Source organism: Lactuca sativa, chromosome 8, assembly GCF_002870075.4.
Source record: "Lactuca sativa cultivar Salinas chromosome 8, Lsat_Salinas_v11, whole genome shotgun sequence".
In the NCBI taxonomy this organism is placed as follows: domain Eukaryota; kingdom Viridiplantae; phylum Streptophyta; class Magnoliopsida; order Asterales; family Asteraceae; genus Lactuca; species Lactuca sativa.
In genome coordinates this window covers 136,645,543-136,668,237 of record NC_056630.2, presented here as the reverse complement: position 1 = coordinate 136,668,237, position 22,695 = coordinate 136,645,543, and the positions used below count along the sequence as shown (strand labels likewise).

The 22,695-nt window shown below is 34.7% G+C and overlaps 2 protein-coding genes and 1 long non-coding RNA gene across 6 annotated transcripts; 1 reads left to right on the top strand and 2 right to left on the bottom strand.

The window, feature by feature from the left end:
• The first annotated feature begins 6,232 nt into the window (after positions 1-6,232).
• LOC111907649 (uncharacterized) lies at positions 6,233-9,339 on the top strand. 4 transcript variants are annotated; one of them, XR_002855628.3, is made up of 4 exons: positions 6,233-6,632; positions 6,830-7,399; positions 7,488-7,951; positions 9,144-9,339. It is a non-coding gene; the product is annotated as an uncharacterized LOC111907649 (long non-coding RNA). The 4 variants fall into 4 exon arrangements; XR_002855624.3 differs by having other exon boundaries at positions 6,233-6,739; XR_002855625.3 differs by having other exon boundaries at positions 6,233-6,906; positions 7,145-7,399.
• Positions 9,340-11,771: 2,432 nt separating this feature from the next.
• On the bottom strand, positions 11,772-13,263 carry LOC111907648 (DNA-directed RNA polymerases I, II, and III subunit RPABC5). The gene is made up of 4 exons (XM_023903448.2): positions 13,108-13,263; positions 12,951-13,009; positions 12,423-12,517; positions 11,772-11,949 (listed from the first exon to the last, which is right to left on the bottom strand). Exons 1-4 carry the CDS (start codon positions 13,141-13,143, stop codon positions 11,924-11,926), a joined length of 216 nt encoding a protein of 71 aa, XP_023759216.1. The 5' UTR covers positions 13,144-13,263; the 3' UTR covers positions 11,772-11,923.
• Positions 13,264-20,894: 7,631 nt separating this feature from the next.
• LOC111907647 (uncharacterized) lies at positions 20,895-22,549 on the bottom strand. The gene is made up of 4 exons (XM_023903447.3): positions 22,391-22,549; positions 21,763-21,876; positions 21,498-21,602; positions 20,895-21,410 (listed from the first exon to the last, which is right to left on the bottom strand). Exons 1-4 carry the CDS (start codon positions 22,473-22,475, stop codon positions 21,145-21,147), a joined length of 570 nt encoding a protein of 189 aa, XP_023759215.1. The 5' UTR covers positions 22,476-22,549; the 3' UTR covers positions 20,895-21,144.
• Between the last annotated feature and the right edge of the window lie 146 nt (positions 22,550-22,695).

Here is a 22,695-nt window from a genome sequence, read left to right as displayed (position 1 = left end):
CCTGATTCTGTTCGTGAAAAAGGACGGGTCGCATCGGATGTGTATAGATTACCGGGAGCTGAACAAGGTAACGGTGAAGAACCGTTATCCACTCCTGAGGATTGATGATCTTTTTGACCAGCTTCAGGGAGCATCTTGGTTCTCCAAGATCGACTTGCGTTCGGGTTATCATCAGATGAAGGTCAGAGAGGAGGATACGCAGAAGACCGCGTTTCGGACGCGCTATGGCCATTATGAGTTCGTGGTGATGCCGTTTGGGCTCACCAATGCTCCTGCCGCGTTCATGGACCTCATGAACCGCGTATGCAGACCGATGCTGGATCGGTCTGTGATAGTCTTTATCGATGACATCTTGGTTTATTCCAAGACACAGGAAGAGCATGAGGAGCATCTGCGAGAGGTATTGGAGACCCTGAGGAGGGAGAGCTTGTATGCCAAGTTTTCCAAGTGTGAGTTTTGGTTGCGCGAGGTGCAATTTCTCTGACACCTTGTCAACCAGAACGGGATTTTGGTCGATCCGGCCAAGGTCGAGGCCGTGATGAGATGGGAGGTTCCGAAGTCTCCATCTGAGATTCGGAGTTTCCTAGGTTTGGCCGGCTATTATCGGAGATTCATTCAGGACTTCTCCAAGATAGTCGTACCCCTGATACGGTTGAAAAAGAAAGTCGTAGTCTTTCGGCGGGGACCCGAGCAGCAGGCTGCGTTTGAGACGCTGAGACAGAGATTGTGCGAGGCGCCGATCTTAGCCCTGCCAGAGGGCGTAGAGGATTTTGTGGTTTATTGTGACGCGTCCATTTCAGGGTTGGGCACGGTACTGATGCAGAGGGGGCATGTCATTACCTACACTTCGAGGCAGCTCAAGCCTCACGAGGCGAACTACCCAACGCATGATTTGGAGTTGGGGCGGTGGTTTTTGCCCTCAAGATTTGGTGACATTACCTCTACGGGGTTCGGTGTACCATTTACATGGACCACAAGAGTTTGAGGTACCTCATGGATCAGCCGAATCTGAACATGAGGCAGCGTCGGTGGTTGGACGTGGTGAAGGATTACGATTGCGAGCTTCTTTACCACCCGGGGAAAACCAACGTGGTGGCCGATGCGCTTAGCCGCAAGGCGGCGCCGATCAGGGATATTTGCATGGGGATCACCGTAGTGACTCCCCTGTTGGAGCAGATTCGGGAGGCTCAACAGGAGGCTATCAAGGAGGAACATCGGAAGAGCGAGCGTGTGGTGGGTCAGGTTTCCTCCTTCGATTATGATAGCCGAGGACTATTGACACTACACCGTAGGGTGTGGGTGCTGTATCACGGAGGTGTGCGCCAGATCTTGATGGAGGAGGCGCACCAGTCCCGATTCTCTATTCATCCCGGGGCGACGAAGATGTATAGGGACCTTCGTCCAGATTATTGGTGGCCCTGCATGAAGCGGGATGTGGCATGGTACGTCGAGCGGTGCTTGACCTGCAGGAAGGTCAAGGCCGAACATCAGAGACCGCATGGCAAGATGCAGCCGTTGGATATTCCACTGTGGAAATGGGAAGATATCACGATGGATTTTATCACAAAGCTTCCCAGGACCACGCGTGGGGTGGATTTGATTTGGGTCATCGTGGATCGATTGACCAAGAGTGCTTACTTTATCCCGATTCAGGAGAGCATATCGGCCGAGAAATTGGCCGACATCTATATCAGGGAGATCGTGGCGCGGCACGGGGTGCCAGTATCGGTTATCTTGGACAGGGATGTGCATTTTACTTCCAGGTTTTGGAAGAGGTTTCATGACGAGTTGGGCACTCGCTTGCATTTTAGCACCGCCTTTCACCCACAGACGGATGGCCAGAGCGAGCGGACCATCCAGACTTTGGAGGACATGTTGCGGGCATGCGTGTTGGATTTCGGTGGTAGCTGGGATACCTACCTTCCCTTGGTCGAGTTCTCCTACAACAACAGTTACCACGCGAGTATCGACCGCCCTCCTTTCGAAATGTTGTACGGACGAAGGTGCAGGACCCCAATATGCTGGGGAGAGGTTGGTCAGAGGGTCATGGGGAGCACCGAAGTGGTGCTCAAGACTACCGAGAGGATTCAGCAGGTTCATAGCAGGCTTCAGACCGCACAAAGTCGGCAGAAAAGTTACGCCGACAAGCGCCGATCCGACTTGGAGTTCCAGGTTGGGGATATGGTTCTCCTGAAGGTGTCGCCTTGGAAGGGCGTCATTCGATTCAGGAAGCGGGGAAAGTTGGGCCCGAGGTATATTGGGTCGTTCAGGGTTGTAGCCTGGGTGGGCAAGGTGGCGTATAGGCTGGATCTGCCAGCCGAGCTCAGCCAGATCCATAGCACTTTCCATGTTTCTTAGCTACGGAAGTGCCTAGTGGACGATTCAGCGGTAGTGCCGTTAGAGGATATACAGGTTGATGACAGCCTGAATTACATTGAGCGTCCAGTCGCAATCCTCGACAGGAAGTCGAAGGATTTGAGGAACAAGCGAGTGGAACTTGTGAAGGTGCAATGGCAGCACCGGAAGGGATCGGAGTGGACTTGGGAGTCGGTGGAAGAGATGATGGAGCATTACCCCGAGCTATTCCAGGATCGAGCAGCAGACTTCGAGGACGAAGTCTAAAATAAGTAGGGGAGATTTATAGCACCTGGTTCCTGGTATGTAAGATTATTTGAGTATTTTGTATTATTAGCCTGGGACTCGGCGAGTTGGAGGCCCGACTCGCCGAGTAGAGACGAGACTTGGGACGCGGTTAAGTTGGCGACTCGGCGAGTCCATATTATGGACTCGGCGAGTCCGCTTTGTCCGATGAAACCCTAATTTCCACGGGTTTGCACCCTATTTAAACGACCATTTGCGCCCCAACTCCGCCCCCTTCACCCTCAGAAGCCCTCCATACGTCCTAGCCCTTGTTCTTGTGAGTTTGAGGCTTATTAGTGTGTTTTCCTTGAAGATTTTGAGAAGGAAGAGGAGTAAATCAAGAGGAAAGGAAGGAAGCCAAGCATCTATGTGTTCTCTCAGTAATTTCTTTGAGGTATAACTCGTTTTCCCTCTGTTTCTATGCTTATTACTCCATTAAAGTCCCTCTTGAACCATGTCCCAAGATTGGTTGTGCATTGTTGGTTGATTCAAGTTGTTAGCCTTTAGATCTAGACCCCTTTCAGTCCCTGGAGCTTGGATCTACTACCTTTATGGAGTCATATTGCACACAAGCCCTAGATCTACCCCTTTTTGGTGCATTTTAAGCCTTAGAACCTTTATTGGTGATGATCTACACGTAAAGTTGGAAACTTTACGTGTAAACCAGGCACTAGGAGCCCAGATCTATGATTGGCATTGACTGGATTCGAGCAAAATCGCGTATATGGCTTTTGCATGAAGCGGACTCGGCGAGTCTGGTCGCGAGTCTCCGAGTTTGTCCCCTTTCGTTGTGTCGAGTTGAAGTAGTGAGTCCTAGGTGGACTTGGTGAGTTGGTAGCCGAAATCACCCATGAAGGAACTCGGCGAGTCAACGCCCTGACTCGGCGAGTTCAAGGCAATCTTCTTAGATCAAGATCAGACTCGGTGAGTTGTTCATACAACTCGGCGAGTCACAGCATAAATTGTTCATCGGATGACGATGAACTCGGCGAGTTGTTCATACAACTCGGCGAGTAGGATGAAGGACTTGGATATTAGTTTGGAAGGAGAACTCGTCGAGTCAACGCCCACCTCGACGAGTAGAGACGGGATGCAGGACAATTGATTGGATAAGGACTCGGCGAGTTGGGGAGCCAACTCGGCGAGTCGGGTCAACTGAAAGATGTCTCTGGCTTTGACTTTTAACTTGATCAAGGGTAAAATGGTCAATTTACCCGAGAGTCAGTTAGCGGTGTTTGATTGAGTATTTTGTGGGAATTATAGCCGGAGGATATCCGAAGCAGCAGCAACAGCAGACAGTTAATTCCCACACAGACCAGCAGCTATTTCGAGGTGAGTTTCCTTTCCAGTAAGAACGGGTCTAAGGCACCAAGGCCGACTCGTATAGACGAGAAGTTAGTACTAGAGTGTGGGCCGAGCCCGTATCTCTTGGTTTAGTCAAGTATGAAATATGTGTCGGTATGATAGAGTTGTCTATATTTGTTGTCTGTGTGATACTTGTATATTATGAGTTAGCGGTTGAGTGTGGGCAAGGCCCGTATCTCTCCGAGAGAGGAGTGTGGGCTAGGCCCGTATCTCCTAGATAGTAGAGTGTGGGCAAGGCCCGTATCTCCCGGCTAGCGAAGTGTGGGCAGGGCCCGTATCTTCACAAGTGTGGGCGCGGCCCATATCTCCCGGCTAGCGAAGTGTGGGCAGGGCCCATATCTTCCCGAGCGTGGGCAAGGCCCGTAACTCCTAGCTGAATGTTGTTTGTCGTATGCTTGCATGGTATGAGGTGTTATGGGGGAACTCACTAAGCTTTGTGCTTACAGTTTACAGTTTTGGTTTCAGGTACCTCTTCATCGAAGGGGAAAGAGCTGGCGCGGTAGCGGCACATCATGCACACACACTGGTTTCCGCATTTACGAGATTTCTCTGGGATTTATACTCTGATATTTCGATTGGTTGTATGATTTGGTTTTTAGACATGGTAAACGTTGTGATGTGGTTTGATCAAACAATGTTTTTAATTATTAATGTTTTCTAAAAGTAATGTTTTAAAAACGAAATTTTTGGACGTGAAAATTTGGGTCGTTACAGTCTGAAGATGAGATTTTACCTTTGATTTAGAGGAATCAAGGACTATTATTGATGGTTGTAACATTTAGATGTTGACGGGAGGGAAAGAAAGGCGATGATTAGAGAAGAGACCAATTCGCCACTTGAGAGAGAGAGAGAGAGAGAGATTTTATATATTAAATAATTATATTTAGTTTTGAAAAGATCATAAATGGTCCCTGTGGTGTGAAATGACGAAAATGCCCTCAATTAACGGACAAAAGTTAACGGAGTTAGCAATAAGGACCAATCGTCAAAATTTTTAAAAACACAGGGACCATCTATGAGGTTTTTAAACCATGAGGATTAAACTACAGATTTTGGATAACCACAAGGACAATTTATGATGTTTTTTCTCATATTTCTATAGCAATTTTCATAGCCTTTTTTTCATAACAAATTCAGTAACCATTTTCCATCACAAATTCAATAGCTATATTTTCATAGCAAATTACATAGTTATTTTTCCGTAACAAATTTTATAGCTATTTGTTCCATAGCAAATTTGTAGCTATTTTTTCTATAGGAAGATTCAACACAATCGAATTTATTCGGAAAAATATATTAGAAAATATAGTAAAACTAAATTTAAAAGTAAGTTATAAGATATATTACAAAGTTATTTAATTATAAAAAAAATGAATATTAGTTACAAATGATAACATTTGAACATTTATAATAAGTTCAATGGTCAATCGTGTATGTGTGTGTGTGTATGTGTGTGTGTGTGTGTGTATATATATATATATATATATATATATATATATATATATATATATATATATATATATATAACATATTAGTCATACCTAGAATTTTAAGAGGTATAAGATACAAAGTTTTTTATACAAATCAATTTTGCATAAATAAATCATTAATACTTGTCAAAAGTTTGAAGACTAAAATTAAATAAAGTTACTAAGAAATTTATTTTTTAGTAAAATGATAATTTTAAAATATTAAATTCAAGTAAATAATTAATTATACATTTCCTAAACTAGACACTGATAATAATTAGTTTACATAAATTATATAAATATGAAATATAAATATAAGTTCTAAACATAAATATTTTGTTTAAAAATTGTAATTTTTTATTACATAATAACTAATAATAAAATTTAATAATTATTTCCCTGTAAGAAAACAATTCGCCAAAAGAGCTATTTATCGCCACTACTTTGCGCGGGTACGCATCTTATATATATATATATATATATATATATATATATATATATATATATATATATATAGAGAGAGAGAGAGAGAGAGAGAGAGAGGAATGATCATTTGAGAACCTATAGTTTCTCGAGAACCCGAGAACAAAAAGTGGAGCGTTAGATAAAAAAAAGGATGACCAAGATGCATTGTGGCATTTTTGTAAATACATAGACAAAATAAGACATGGGGGTATGATTTTAAAATGAATCAGGGGGCATTTTAGGAATAAAATAATTCTTTTAATTCCCCAGATTAAATCTCTCTCTCTCTCTCTCTCACGTCGTCTTCTTCACCAAATCACCCCTCTTCCCCTAGATGGATCTCAATCACCGACTTCCTCCATCATTTCCACCGCATAATGCCATTACAGTTGATCTGAAAACAAAATCCATTTCATTGATCCATTATATCATAAACCGATCTACAATGAAGATCCCCAATGATTGATAGATTGAACTACATGATGGATGCATCCTTCTTTCCTCTCGGAGTTTCATGCCCTAATAAATCAACCAGAGATCTGATCGCTCCAGACCTCCTGATTCAGAGGTTCAATCGGTGTCGGTGTTGTTCAAGTCTTCGAGCAATTTCTTCAACTGCGTTTCGATTTCAATGAGATCAGGTCTCGCTTTACTACTTGGACATCTTAGCAAATTATAGGTCTCGCTTCTCAGGTAAATTAACCTAATAACATAGAGTTCGATGTTTGAGATTGGAATCAGAGCTCCTTTTTGTTACAGGTTCCCAAAATAGATTATGAGTTCCGACTTCATGTTAAATGGTGCTTGCATTTGATTCTTCTTAACATTCAGATTTCTAATTCAATTTGATTTGAATGTTAACAATGTTTACCTTTTTTATTGTTTTGTAGATCACTGCAGATGGTGAAATAATCGGACATCATCATTTTAAGCATACCAGACCTTTAGGAAGTGGAGATATTGGAAGGTATATTGTATGAATGTGTTCATTGACTTTTCCAATTTCTATCATAAATTTATAATCAATTTGTTTACAATTTTATAGAGTTAGGCTTTTTTTTAGTGAAAATTACAAGTTTAGTTTGATTTCCAACAATACTGGAATAAAAATCTAATTTGTATTTGAAATTAAAGTAGAGATTGTTGAAGGAATGGTCGGTTCATGAAGTTGAGTACCATAAGAACACTATTTCTGATCTTGTTAGGGAAAAGAAGAAAGTTGAACAGGAGATTTTGACCCTCAAAACTGAGTTAAATACATGTAATGATAAATGGGGTCAAGAGCTCTCTAGGTTCTTAGGAAATCTTCAAGTGCTGTTAAAAGATGAGTCTTTATTCACTTTGTTCAAGGGAAGTTTTGAGAAAAAAAAATCGAAAACTTAAAAGAAATAGACTGCGTTCTCAAAGACATAAAGGGTAGTTTTGATTCAGAACAGTTTTAAGAGCATCATTCAGTTGAGGTAATAATATCATTAGTTCTTACAATTTTAGTTATTTAGTTTCATGTTTTTTTTCTCTTTTATCTATCTCATTTCTTATGATTTATAGGAAAGTTAGGATGTTGCATTTGACAATGATTGGAACATTGGGAAGCTTGAAGAGTTCAATGCAGAAGATATTGAGGGTATTATTATTGGTTCACATGTTGGAAACACTTTGGATAAGTTGAATGCTAGAAACCAAATTCTTGATGGCCAATTTGGTAGTTTCTCAATACTGATTGATGACATGATAGGTGGAGGTAATAAAGAATACTATGCCATCTGTGGTTAAACAAACAAAAGAATTACATGGTGAATTAGAGAAAGCTAGATTAATGTATGATAAAGCCAAAGAAGAAAATGATGCATACCATGGAAGGGTATCTAAATTGGAGACAGAATTAGAAGCATCTGGAAACATGTCCAAAGAGATAAGCTCTAAATTGGTAGATTATCAGATAAAAGAGGATAACTAGAACGAAAGAGAAAGGGAGTTGTCTGCTCAAAGTGCTTCCTCCATTAAAGATCATGGTAAGTTTTTTTTCTTATTATAATCAAACATTCATTTCATTATAATTTCTAGTGATTAAGGCCATACACTCAAGTAGTGTTTCGTTTTGCCCATTGGAATGGAATAGACAATTCCAGAAGGAATCATTTAGCTAATTTTGATTTCTCAGTCAGGGGTTGTTTTTTTTCAATCATGGAATGGCATGGAAATTTTGAATAAAACCCATTTTTATGTATGTAATTTATGATGGCACAAATATTTGTATTACATAAATTCAATTACATTTATTTTTAAATAACCAAAAAGTGTTATTTTTATCATAAACTATTTGGGTTTTAATGTATTTTTATTATCTTTATTGTTTCATTGGGTGTTTTTTCTTCACTCCATCGTGGAATGGAATGAGAATTTATAATATATACCCCATTTTCGTTTATGTAACTTTTAATGACACAAATATTTTTGAACTTTCATTTATTATTTTACTTAATTTTCAAGTTTCTTTATTTAAAAACAACTAAAAAGTATTATCCTTTATTATAAATTATTTGAGTTTTAGTGAACTTTATTGTCTTTACTTTTTTATTTGTAACTAAAAGTTCATCAACTATTTATAGAGTTAAAATTATTTGAGTTTTAATGAACTTTATTATCTTCAATGGCACTAGCCTCATACTTTTATTTATTTACTTTACAAGATACGAGAAAGATTATATATTTGCATGTGAATTATATGTGATTCACATGTAAATCACATTTAATTCACATGTAATTCACATGTAAGTCACATGTGAATCACATGTGATTCACATATTAATCACATGTAAATCATATATGAATAATATGTGATTCACATGTAAATCACAAGTGAATTACATATGAATTATGTATACATGTACACATTCATATGTTATTCACATGAAAATCACGTGTAATTCACATACTAATCACATTTGATTCACATGTAAATCACATTTGATTCACATGTATATCACATATGATTCACATGTAAATCACATGCGATTCACATGTATATCCTATGTGATTTACATATGATGTCATATGTAAATGTGATTTATATGTGAATCGCATGTGATTCATACGTGAATCGCATGTGATTCATATGTTTTTTTTAAAGAGCATAACATATGAATCACATATGTATTTTTGTGAGTGTTTTTGCATCAATCATTTTTTTTAAATTTCTTGTAGATTTGGAAGAAATTATGGCGAACATTGAAGAGGTGAAGAATGATAAATTGAAGAAAATAAGGAAATATTGACACGAAGACATGAAAACGCTTTTAAATTTGTAGCATTTTTTATTTTTTATATTTTATTTGTATCGAATAAAATACTTGTACTATTATGTTTATAGATTGGTTAATAAAAATGAGATTTTTTATGATTACTTACGAATATTATAGTATAAGAAATATGCATATATTCATTTGAAAAAAATATGAATATATGCACCTAAAATGCTGATTTTTTTTTTGTTAAAAAAATTAGAGTTTTTTTTAAATATTCTAGCTTTTTTATATAATTTACTGATTTTTAAAAATTTATATTTTTTTTAAAAAAATGCAGTTTTATTAAAAAAAGTTGCAGTTTTTTTTTAAAAAAAATTGCAGTTTTATTAAAAAAAGTTGCAGTTTTTTTTTAAAAAAAATTGCAGTTTTTTTTTTAAAAAATTGCGTTATTTTAGAAAAAAAATGCAGTTTTTTTTGAAAAAATTATAGTTTTTTTTTAAAATTACTGTTTTATTAAAAAAATTGCAGTTGTTTTAAAAAAAATTGCAGTTTTTGCGTTATTTTAGAAAAAAAAATGCAGTTTTTTTGAAAAAATTATAATTTTTTTTTAAATTACTGTTTTATTAAAAAAATTTGCAGTTGTTTTAAATATAGTTTTTTTTTTTAAATTGCAGTTTAAAAAAATTCAAAATTTTTAAAAAGTTATGCTTTCCATAAAAGTTATAAAAAATCTGCAGTTAAAAAAACAAAAATATTTTTTTATAAAAATATCCAAAATTTTATTTTATAATGTTAATTTGAGTGTTTTTTTTATTAATATTACCAATAATACAAAAAATTAAGTGGGATTGGTATGATGACGATCATACCCTTAATGATTTGATTTTGATCCAACGCTCCATCTTTAGTTTTTAGGTTCTCGGGAAACTATGAGTTCTCAACCGATCTCCACGCTATATATATATATATATATATATATATATATATATATATATATATATATATATATATATATATATATATATATATATATATATATATATATATATATATATATATATATATATATATATAAACAAGTAGATAATTACCCTCCTAAATCATTGTTCCGTTTTAATTTGTCACTTATATGTTAACTAAGTTATAAACTAAAATAATCAGTCGTAATAGTAACATTTGGACACTTTAACAAGTTAGTTTATCAATTGTATACAAAATAAAAGTTAGCAAAATGTGAAGAAAATGAATAGCTAATTACTGCTAAGTTATATACCACCCAGATCTCATTCTCCAGGTTAGTATGATTTTTTTTCTTCTTCACAAGTAAATCGATGACATATCAAATGGCAAAAAAAACAAGCACATGGAAAAAGCCGATATATAAGGTGTTTTACATAAGTTACGAGAGCACTTTATATAAGAAATCCTAAATACCCCTTAAATGTCAATTCCTTATTTCGTTTACCAAATTTAGTTTTATAAATTAAAATTTCAATATCTAAATTTATTCAAAATAACTGTTAAAGAAATCAAGTATTTGTCAACATCTTTTCTGCAAGGAAAAAAACACTGATTTGGTGTCTAATTATACAACTAACAAGTCAGATGTCTATACAAATTGTACATGTAATTACAGGCTTATAAAGAGTGATCATTATTTGAAAGTAATTTTTAAATTAATTTACAACGCATTTCTAGATATTCCAATATTAAACTCAAAAGCAACCCATGTTGCCTTCCCTCTTTATGCTACACTTTAAATAACCACAATATTAAACATTAATTCGTGAATTTTCATCAATAAACGCTTGTTGATCGTGTCTTTTTTTTTTTTTTTTTTTAATTAGGCTAAAATGTAAGCGTGAAAATATAAAAATATAACATTGTCAAACGATATCCTACAAATTAATAATGACAGCAATAATAAAATACAGAATTTGATCAATTTGGTTGAAAGTCAACAAAAACATAATTTTAAAATACATCAATTTTCTTAATCATTTTATTAAAATAAATTAGACATGTAGGGATACAGGTTTTTTAAATGATATTTATTACGTTATTTATAAAATGCAGAGTAATGTACACTCCAACTAACATAATAAAATACTCTTCACTTGTCATCTAACCTGTTGTTATACGTAAACTAAAGTAAAACTCTAAAGGAAAACAGAACCGATTCCATCGGAATGGAATTCAATTCCATTCCTGCAAATCAAGCATATAATTCCTTCAACCTTCAATTGTAAAGGTGAAGGCAAATTCTTTCAACAATGTTATATCATATTACCCAAATGAAGAGAATATATTTTATCACAAGACAAGTTAAACATGTCACATGACCAAGGGGGACCCACCCTCAAAAGCCAATCTCAATAATTGTACAAAAAAGAAACCTTCATAACCTCAACCTCGATTATTGAAGGCAGGACCAACTTTTGGCATCACTCATGAATAGCAGAGTACACATTCATTATAAGCAACATACATATATGCATGCATGCATGTATGTATGTATGTATGTATGTATGTAGACGTACATACATACATACATACATACACAAAGTTATAATCAACACAGAGAAAGTGTGCAGAAATTTGAGATTTGCATTTTCATTAGCCTATTAGTCTAAAATAAGATTCTACAATACTTTTAGAAAGAAACACCAACATTTTTACCAACAAGTACACACTTGTTTACTCCATCAATTAACATTCTCTGATAAAGCCAGGCCTCTCTCAACTGGTATCAGATTTCTCCAATGCTGCAACAAAATGTCATTATGTTATTAACAACTAGTCAAAATGCAATCAGATGTTGCAATTTGAATGGGACAAAAGAAGCAAATAACTTAAACATAATGTGAAAATCAAGTTTTATGTAGGACTTTCACAAAACTTGCAAAACAAGCTATTGGACTTGGAATCACATGTGTTGTAAAACATACAAAAGTGGAAAGTCTATGGTGCTGTTTGCTTTTGACTTAATGGGCTTAAAGGGGACATGACTTAACCCAATAAGCTACATATGGGTGTTTCTTTTTAACTTAACGCATAAAGAACGACTTAATAGATAAAGTTAGGGAAAGAGGTTTCCCCATGAAGTCCTAACTTTTAATAAATGTGTCCTTTCCTTCCATTTCCCCAAGTATCTAGTCATTTTCTCAATACTTTTAGACATCATGTGTGAGTGTGTATTGATTTTGGAGAGAGATAAGGATGGAAAAAGATAGATTACTATTATAGTTCAGAAGCTTCTCGATGAGATCAACATGAGTCATCAGCATTCTTCTGCAACAGTAACGAACAAGCCCCAATGCATCAAGAGCATCTCTGCACAACTCAAGTAGCAAATATGGCAATTAAAGAACGAACAAGGAAGAACAGCCAAAGTTCACAAAAAGAGACACCATAATTTCCTCACCCACTGGCCAATATGTAAACATATTATGTATAACAATCTATACCAATTGAATTACGGTTGATAGAAAAAAAAAGGTGAAGATATTATGAAGTTCCATTGATGCAACAAGAAATAACAATGAAGAGGAAGATATACAAAGGAAGCGTTAAAAATATACTAATACGTACGTCCATCATCTTTGATGGAACAAGAAATAGCAATAGAATTTAATAACACGCAATGATAGTCGACAAACACTAAACCATCGGCTGTACGAAAAAAACTGTAAACCCTAGCTTTTTCGGTTTCTTTTAATTTGTTTATTCATGAACGAAGCTAAAAAAAATACATAAAATGCCTCACCCTTCCGTGTAATCGGATTGGAGAAGATCAAGATATGTGTCCCATTTGTTTCCAATCACCTGAAAACACAAATTGGTGAAAATAGTAAGAACATGTAAGAAACTTTGAAACACTGTGCATGTTAGAGGAAATAGATAATGATGTATTAGGGTTTTACCTTGCCGCAGGTGAAACAACGAACCGGAATGATCATTTTTGTTTGCCCTAAACTTTCGTTTTCACAATTTCAAAGCTGCGATTTCAGGAGACGAATATAGTGTGGGCGGATTATATACTCCTTGGCTATTAAGGCAAAAGCCCTAAAACTGGAGAAATTGTGAAAACCCCTTCAAATTAAAAATCAATATAATTAATTAGTAAATCGTATAACAATCATTAATTTTTTGGGATATATTTATAAAAGCATAATCATGTATAGAAATCCTTATTGTATTATTGTATATTTAGAAATATCTTTATATTATTATTTACGCTTCAAATAAAATAAAATTGTAAATTTTTAAGAAAAATAATCGGATAAAAATATGATATGATATTCATATCTCTTATTGGAGGTGGCAAAAATTGACACAACACGAAACCCGACACGAAATAAACGGGTTTGCGTAAGATATTTCAACCCGTTTAAATAAACGGGTTGACACGACACGAAAATTAAATGGGTAAAGTTAGAGTTGAGCATTTCAACTCGAATATGACTCGAAAATGACCCGTTTATTTATATGCAAATATTTTGAATTATTTAAATAAACTAGAAAGATACAAAATCAAAACCATAAGTAAAAGAAAGCCTTCGAATTGAATTGTTTTGTAATGTTGAAATGACTTAGTCATCTAGATCAAGACTTCATTTCAATTTTTTTATTCTCTCGCAAACTACCCGGTCTCTTTCACCACTATCGCATCCTCATGACCTTCGTCATCCGCCTCCCCAACTCCCACTCTTTTAATTTTGTCATCTAAACTTGCTATAACTTCATATATTCTGCCTCCAAACTATTAGTTTTTCCTTTCCACCTACCTAACTCCTACTTTTTCAATATGCTCAATCTTTTAACCTCACATGACACGACATATTTCGAGGTATAACCCTAACCCAAAACCCGACACAAACTCGACACGAAAACAAACGGGTTGACACGACACGACACGTTAATTAAATGGGTCGGGTTAGGGTCAAGCACTTTCAACCCGTTTAGTGTTTCGACACAACACGAACCCAACACGACACGACACGATTACCACCTCTATCTCTTATATTTTCTTGATTATAAAAAACATATCAAAACATATATTTATTTTAATTATTTTTGCTCGAATGTATTCTCCATATGGAATTTTAAGATTGATTTTTCCCTTCTTAGCTAATCATTTTTATCATAAGTAACATCAATGTCGTATTAAATAACAAAAATGTAAGCAACATCAGAATTGTAGTGGTCAATTTCTCTTAAAACCCATATTTTGGTCTTTTTCGAATGATAACTATCAATACTAGTTGTGTGTCCGCGAAAAGCGGCAGCGACAAATAGTTTCCAGGCGTTGATTAATTTATTTCGATGAATAGTTTTCTTACGGCTATCAGATCAAACCATAAAAACCTTTAAGTATAACCAAGTTATAATATTGATAATTTTTTTCATTTTTACAATCCTCAAATGTTGAAAATTTTATTTATCTGTCACTTCTATGCAAATTGTAATTAAGCACTTGTTCATAATGTTAACTTCTAATAACCGTAACATCTAAACTTGTTTCAGAACTTTGACCGGTTTGGTGGGTTGTAGGGTTGTAATAATTCAATTCGATTTTTTTTCAATCTATTTGAAGTTGTTTTTTAGTCCTGAAACCATTTTAATTTATATATTTAACAGAAATGGTTATCCATTTATTTGTTTATTATAGCATTTTACTTTTATTTTTTAACAAGTTTCTGAATTGAATATGACCATTAAAATCCTAGATGTTTTTAAAAATCAAAACAAATAGAATCCAACAATAAAAACAAATAGGTAAAATGGAAAGATATTTTACTTCGTTTTTTAGTTAAAAAATATTTTTACCATATACCTTCTTAGACAGGTGACTAAATTTCATATAAAAATCCAAAGTCATCTCCAACCTTGACAAAACGAAGAACGCAACTATTGAGAAATGCTAATATGATAATATATGATTATGAGTGGATTATAAAAAAAGCCACAAATTTGAAATAGCAATGCAATAATAGATTGAATATAACCTTCGACAAATAAGATCAGGATTAGTTACCAAGAAACAGAGACGACCTATAACATAGAAACTCATGGTTGCCTACCAGGATCATCATATGCAACCATGATGGGTTTAGCACACCTGGTGGTAGTGTTAGATACTAGAATCTACAAAAAAAAAATCGACATATTGACATGCTTAGCAGATGAGACCGCATCTAAAACCCTAAAATCATGGTTCAAATAAGAAAATTTTATAAAAAGAAATGAAATGGATGATTACTGTGGTGGCGTTTAATAAATTGATCATGATGTTGAGAATATGAATCATATCGACATTACCATTGAGACCCAAATTACAATTATTTCAATTGAGGGCACATTATTTTAACAAGAAATACAATTAGGTCTATAGTAAGAAAAAAAAACATTCATAGAAAGAATATTGTAGAAAATTAACCTGAGCCATAAAATCTTTTATTATGTGTTCGTATTTCTTGGAACTTTATAAACGGAGATCATAAGATTTAAGGATTCAAATTTTGAAATTGAAATGGCTAGTTAAAGTGAGTGTGGGTTTTAATGAGGGAATGTCAGAGATAACAACACGTGATTAAGAGAATAAAAGAAGGAAAGTCATTTAATTGATGGAAGAGTATCGTTTGATTATTTATGAAGCATTGTTGTTTAATGTAATTAGTTTCTGAAACGAAAATGTAATAAGTGTATTGAATGGTAAGCATAAGTTGATTGTACATGATGTAGTAGGAGTGGTGCCTCTTAAATTTCAAGAAATGTCGAAAATGCTTTATATAATAGTAAAGATAAGTGTTTTCTGAACATGAAAATAATATAATATACATATATAATTGGTTGTGTTTTTCTGCATATATTCGTACTTTTTTGTGATGCCACTGTTTTTTTACAATTAAGTACCTATGATTTTTATTTTATTTTTTTACAATTCTAATCCGTTGACCATTTTGTTTCAGGTCATTCGGTCCAGTTTGTCATTGCTAACATAGCATCAACATTATTTGATTATGTGATGTTGATTTGCATGACATGTCAGAGCTTGTCGCAGAAAACACTACGTTTTCATTTTTTTGCGATTTTAACACTAAGTTTTCAATTTTTTTTATCCATTAATAAAGTATGAAATATATCCTTTAATAAAGGGTTTAAAACTTAAATACTACCCATTATAACGAAAATTCATATTCTGATGTATGTATAGACTATGAAGATAGTTTTATAGAAAAATGATACGTAGGTTAAGCTCAAATCTTCCTAAAGTTTTATTGTGATTCTTGAAACTTCTACCCTTGAATGCTATTTACCATTGTCTTCATCGCCCACTAATAGTCATCAACATCCATTTCTTTCATAACTGACTCGCCTAGGAGTATTTTCAGGTGTTTGATTTTATTTTTAGATCATTACATTTCGTTTGTAATGTAGATAGCTCCATAGTCACATTTTCCAAGTTTATTGTTTGATCACTAGTCACCTTTGGAAACATATAATTACAGATCAACCATCAACTTCCTAGCATTTCTTTCTTATTTTCTTGCTTCTGCACCAAGTTCTTATGTTGCCACATTATCTTCCAGAACATATTCAGAGGAACTTAAAAGTTTTTAATGGTGATACAGGGATAATATGTGAAAATATTCCAAAATCTTCTCTTTAATTTAGAAGATTCTTTCCAAAACTAGGAAAATTATAAGGACCGCCCATGGTATTTTTAGTTCATCTAAGTATTTTCTTGTCTCCTTATTGCAAATCTTGTATCCTGTTGAACGAATAAAGGTATCTGCAATTACACAAGGATGTCAAGGGAAAACTATGATTCTAGCTATAGTATAAAAGCAAAAAAAAGACATTTTTAGCAGAGTTGAGTGAAAATACCCTGGTACCAAGTATATTAGATGTATCCCAAATGTTATTGCTCGTAGAAGTTCTAATCAATTTGATGTCAAAATTGTTTCGTGCATCAGATATGTTATCTAGATCAGTAATATATGCAAGAGAGTTGGTGTCTCTCCATATGTATTTATGAAACATGCAGCAACTTATGCATGATTGGAAGAAAAAAAACATGAAGATTCTCTTGTTCGGGAACAAACTTCGAATTTGATCGAGGAGTTAAGCATTGATTAACGACCTACAAACAAAGAATCTAAATTCTACCTTCTAAAAGAGCACAAATGCACAATAATCTTATAAGAAAAATACCATAAAGCTAGCATGTCTCTGTTGAAATGTGAGGTAAACCAAATCCAGGGCTTCAAAGTCAAGCTTCTTGTGATGATTTTCTTGAGTGGATGAAGGATTGAATTCATTTATTTGGAGACGCCGTGAATTTTCATTTTATGGAGTAATATTTAAGGTTTAAACATTTTATTTAAGAGTATATTGCTATAGGGATTCATATAAGTTCCTATAGATTTGGTGTCAAAACTGTTTCGTATATCAGATATGTTATCTAGATCAATAATATATGCAAGAGAGTTGGTGTCACTCCATATGTATTCATGAAACATGCAGCAACCTATGCATGATTGGAAGAAAAAACATAAAGATTCACTTGTTGATGAATAAACCTCGAATTTGATCAAGGATTTAAGCATTGAATAGCGACCTACAAATAGAGAATCCAAATTCTTCCTTCTAATAGACCACAAATGTGCAATAATCTTACGAGAAAAGACCGTAAAGCTAACATGTTTTTGTACAAATGTGAGGTAAGCCAAATCTAAGGCTTCAAAGTCAAGCTTCTTGAAATAATTTTCTTGAGTGGATAAAGGAAGGAATTCGTTTATATGGAGAGGTCATGAAATTTTCATTGTATGGAGAAATATTTAAGGTTTAAACATTTTATTAAAGAGTATATTGCATATTTTATTAATGGAGTGTCAAAATTGGAAATGTTTGGAAGCTTAATGTTAAAAATAAATAAATAAATAAATAAACTTAGTGTCTTTTGCGTCATTTTTTTTTCAACTATGACACGTCATCATGTCATGTCAGTGTCACATAACCAAATAGTAACTTGTCAGCATGTCGTGTCAGTGATGGCAACCAAGTGATTTGAAGCAAACCGATCAATCGGTCATAATTGCAAAAAATCATAAACATATTAACTTAATTGAAACAAAAAATACGGTGTCAAAATTGCAAAAAGTAAAAATTTAGTGACTTTTATGCAATATACCAATTAATTATTTATTGGTTTTGTAATATGTGTTATGTACTTCGAAATATTTTCACATACGAAACGGTCACACTCACCCTCATTTATTAAATATGTCATATGCACTTTATATGATATAATTAGGGAAAATGACATATATATCCAACAAACTTTCTAGTGTTGACCATTTTAGTGACTTAAGTATTTTCGTGGCTTTATAAGGGAACTAAGTTGCAGGCAATCTGTCGTTTTTGTCCATTTACTTGTTGTAGCCGGTTTAGATGACAGATAACAACTGTGCACTACCATATTCCTCTCTTTCTCTCTTATGTACGTAGTCAACAAAAAACAATCAACATTTTCTTCCTTTTCTCTGGTTCGAAATAGACCTCACACATACAAGCAAATATTTCCTTCTTTCTTCTTCTCTCTTTTCTCAAAAACATACTGATGGCTTATGTTTTCGGTTCTGTGAAAAACGATAGAAGGGGTGGTGGTTGTTTGGTGATGCTCGGCAATGAGAAAACGAAGGTAGAGGTGGTGGTTTCGGTTTGTGAGATACACGAATACAACAGGTGGCTTTATTGGTGGTGGTGGCTTTGGGTTAAATTAACTGGAGGTAGCAATGGTTACCAGTATTGGTTTGGCGAAGGTAGAACTCATAATGATGTTTGTTTTTTTTGTCACAACAGGTGGTATAAGGTGTTCCTATTTATAGGTTTGGCTACGATGGTGGTGGTGGTTTTTCACAAAGGTGATGACAGTTGTTCTCGAGGTTCATAAGCGGTGGTTTAAGGGAGTCGTAAATGTTAGAAATCAACCTCCCGTTGCTATAGGAAAAAGCAGAAAAACAAGAGTACAAAAACAAAAGGAAAGAAAAAACAGAGGAAACCTTTGGGGCAAATTTTCTGCTATCTTTTATTCGTGATTCTCAATCTAATCTGAAATGAGAAATAAGAACTTCATAAAAACAAAGGAAATTCCTAGAATAAGCAAACGGACTCTACTACTCAACACGATTAGGAACTGATGGCCAACATGGCCTTTACTTATTCCAACTTAAACAAAAAAAAGACTAGAATGCCCCTGAAGAAAACAAGGCTTATTTGAACACGTTTGTAGTAAATCCAACAGTTAAGGTGGTGGCTAAGTGAAACGATGGAGCTAAGATGTTCAACTGTTGTATTCGTCGTGGAGAATGGAACCAGAGGTGGTGGGATTCAGTTATGGTGGTTTACGAGGGTGAGATAAGGAGGAGTTGCGATGGGGTGAAGATTTGTCGATGGTGCTGGCGGTATTGGTGGTTGAAGCGATGGTTAAAGCTGGTTTTTGTTTCCAGTTTAAATGGGTTTCGATAGGGGTGGCATACAGAGCAATGGATTGAGGTTGTTGTGGGATTCGGCTGATTTGAGATGGTAGTAGCGATGGTTAATGGGTGGAGTCTGGTTGGAGTTCTCAGGTTTGGCAGGTGTGGTGTAAGGATGGTTTAATGGTGGTATAAGGAGGAGTTTGTGAGCTTGGTTGTTGGAGGGATAAGGTGGTCCTATGCTTTAAGAGGTCGTACATGGACAACAAAAATATTGACACATAAGCGAAATTCAAAGTCAATGTGGGAAAATTGTCAACAAATGTCAATGTAACCGGGTGACCCCTTCACTTTGGCCAAAAGGACATAATCGAGCCGAAAAAAATTACTTTGTTCCCTCATAAAACCATTAAAATAGTTTAGGGACTAAATGAACCAACCCTAGAAAGTTCGTAGGACATATATGTCATTTTCCCATATAATTAATATAAGTGGAACTAGGGGTGATCATTTGGACATGTGCATCAGACAGGACCATTTTTTAAGACCACTGGGCCAGTTCTCGGTTTTAGGATTTCAACAAAACCGGTCTGGTCCGTCCGGTTCCGGGTAAAAACCGGTATTGGAATGACTTTTTTTTTTTTTTTTTTTTTTAAATTTGTATTTTGAAAAAAAAAATTAAACAAGCATATCATATTTGTTTTAAGTCGGATTAACATGTGGTTTTTTCCAATGAATAATGTAGAGTTTATAGATGATTTTAAACTATAATCTTGTTGTTTTTGGTATTATATTTGATGAGTTACAATCCTTTAAAAATGAGATATCAATGTTGAAATATTTCAGTTTTTCAGCAAGAAATTTAAACTTTTGTATTCTGTAAAATTCTTTAAACAAGCATATCTCATTTGTTTTAATTCGGATTAACATGCGGTTTTTTCAAACGTGTAATTTAGAGTTTGTAGATGATTTTCGACTATATTTTTTTTTTTTGGTGTTATATTCAATGAGTTACAATGCTTCAAAGATGAGATATTAAAGTTGAATTATTTAAGTTTTTCAACAAGAAATTTAAATTTTTTTATTCTGTTTTAAGTCTACCATCCCACCTCACCCTTATTCTTATAGTATTGATGATGTTAAAACATTGTTTACTTCATGAATCACATGCAATTGAAAAAATAAAATCCTATGATATTGACAAGTGAAAAAAAAAAAAAAACAATTCATACCTTGAATATTTTATTGATTTAGCTACTTAACTATTTTTGTAGTGATCAAACAATCAAAAAAACACCCATAAGGCTAAAAATACATAAAACCACAACCATTGAAGTAGCTTGCCTGAATATGAGCTGAGCCCTTCCAGTATTTTGAAATTAATAACAACATACCACTGAAAATTCTGTAAACCTCCAACAAAAACTTAACCGAGAGTACACAAGTATTATCTAAAGGGTATAACCACCAAAAACCCAGTTAAGTTTCCGACTCTTCTTTTGTGAGATCTCGGATGCGGGCCCGCAACTGCTCCTCTCGAGCCTGCTTTGCAGCAATAGCTTCCTCATCAAGAACTTGGATTGGCAGCCATTCCGGCCATCTCAACCAGCTGTCTTTCTTCTCACCACCTACTACTGATTCATACATCTCCTTCAAAACAGGCCTGAACTTGATACCTGCATAATCAACCCCAGTTCCAACTATCGCAATCCCAATCGAGTAACGAATCGCACCACCAACCCCACCTGCCATCAATGATTTCACAAGATCTTCTGTTAGTTTTGCTATTTTCAATTATGAGAATGAGAAGGGCATTCACGTCTTTTACTAACCTTGCAATCTCCCTAGAATAGCACCAGTACCAAATCCAGCAATGGCTGAGTCAAGAAGATCATCAGGCCCTGAATGTCGGCTAGCTTTTACAATCTCCCGAGCACCTGTCATCATTCAAGATCATACTGTAAGACGAGTGTCTATAAGCTATGATTATGATGTATACAGTTTAGTAGTTTACTCAATAGTTGATCATTGAAGTGGTTTGAGGTGTTGATATAGGAATAAAATAGCAAAAAGGAGGAGTGAATAGTGATGGTTTACCACAATAGCAACCGGTGACTATGGCAAGATTAGTCGCATATGTTGCAGACATGTTTGCAAGGCCGTGAACCTTTCGATGTTTTGATACTGCTCCAATTCCTCCTCCAACGATCCCTAATCAACAAACAAATATTTACAGCACAGTTACAGATTATACTTTTTGATGTTCTTATTCTATCATGGATTAGAACTAGAATCGGACCAATAATACAAAATTTTCAAGTAAATGAAACTCCAAAGACGCATAAATTCGATCATCCCAAACATTAACTGGGAACTTTCTATGAATTCATGGTATAAATACAGTAAAAAACGATGAGCGTTAACAGTGACACAGCATGAATACATGATATCGAACAGTTTCTCAACACCAGTTTGATTAAAACCCTATCTCAGATTTTGAAACTAGAAGTTGAATGACGAAAAGCCAACTCTAAGAACTGTAAATGCAAAATGAAATTCACTATTATGATATCTCGTACCTAGTTTCGGCATCGGAAAAACACTATGAAAACATTATCATATAAAATATAAATAATCAAATACATCTAAAACCTTTGTGTCAATCATTTGCTGTTCATATTCTACAAATTTAATGGAAATAAAGCAAATAAACTTTGAGAAAAACCTCCGATGAGAGTAGGATACAGTATGCGACTTCTCCAATTAATGCCGTCTTCTTCTAGGGTTTTAATTTCATCGGCCGATTCCATTTCTGAGCATACTCTCAAATCTCAATTTCGATCAAAAGGTGCTTCGGGTTTCATGCTCGAATCGGTCAATTAAACAGTAAACCGGTTTAATAATCGTATTTCCTAGAAGGGATAGTAAAGTGGGCCGGTTCAATTCGTAAAATCCTGGCCTAAGATATATGGAGTGTAAAATGGGCCTGCTCAATCCAAGTAACAATCATTTTTCTTTTTTATTTCTATA

Excerpts from the sequence above, each read along its gene's own strand:
- LOC111907647 (XM_023903447.3), bottom strand. The coding sequence starts at position 22,475 with ATGGAATCGGCCGATGAAATTAAAACCCTAGAAGAAGACGGCATTAAT. Across the intron at positions 21,603-21,762 it reads AGTCACCGGTTGCTATTGTG|GTGCTCGGGAGATTGTAAAA; the intron begins GTAAACCATCAC and ends GAATGATGACAG. Across the intron at positions 21,411-21,497 it reads TATTCTAGGGAGATTGCAAG|GTGGGGTTGGTGGTGCGATT; the intron begins GTTAGTAAAAGA and ends CATTGATGGCAG.
- LOC111907648 (XM_023903448.2), bottom strand. The coding sequence starts at position 13,143 with ATGATCATTCCGGTTCGTTGTTTCACCTGCGGCAAG. Across the intron at positions 12,518-12,950 it reads CAATCCGATTACACGGAAGG|AGATGCTCTTGATGCATTGG; the intron begins GTGAGGCATTTT and ends TGAGTTGTGCAG. Across the intron at positions 11,950-12,422 it reads GAAGCTTCTGAACTATAATA|CATTGGAGAAATCTGATACC; the intron begins GTAATCTATCTT and ends ATTTTGTTGCAG.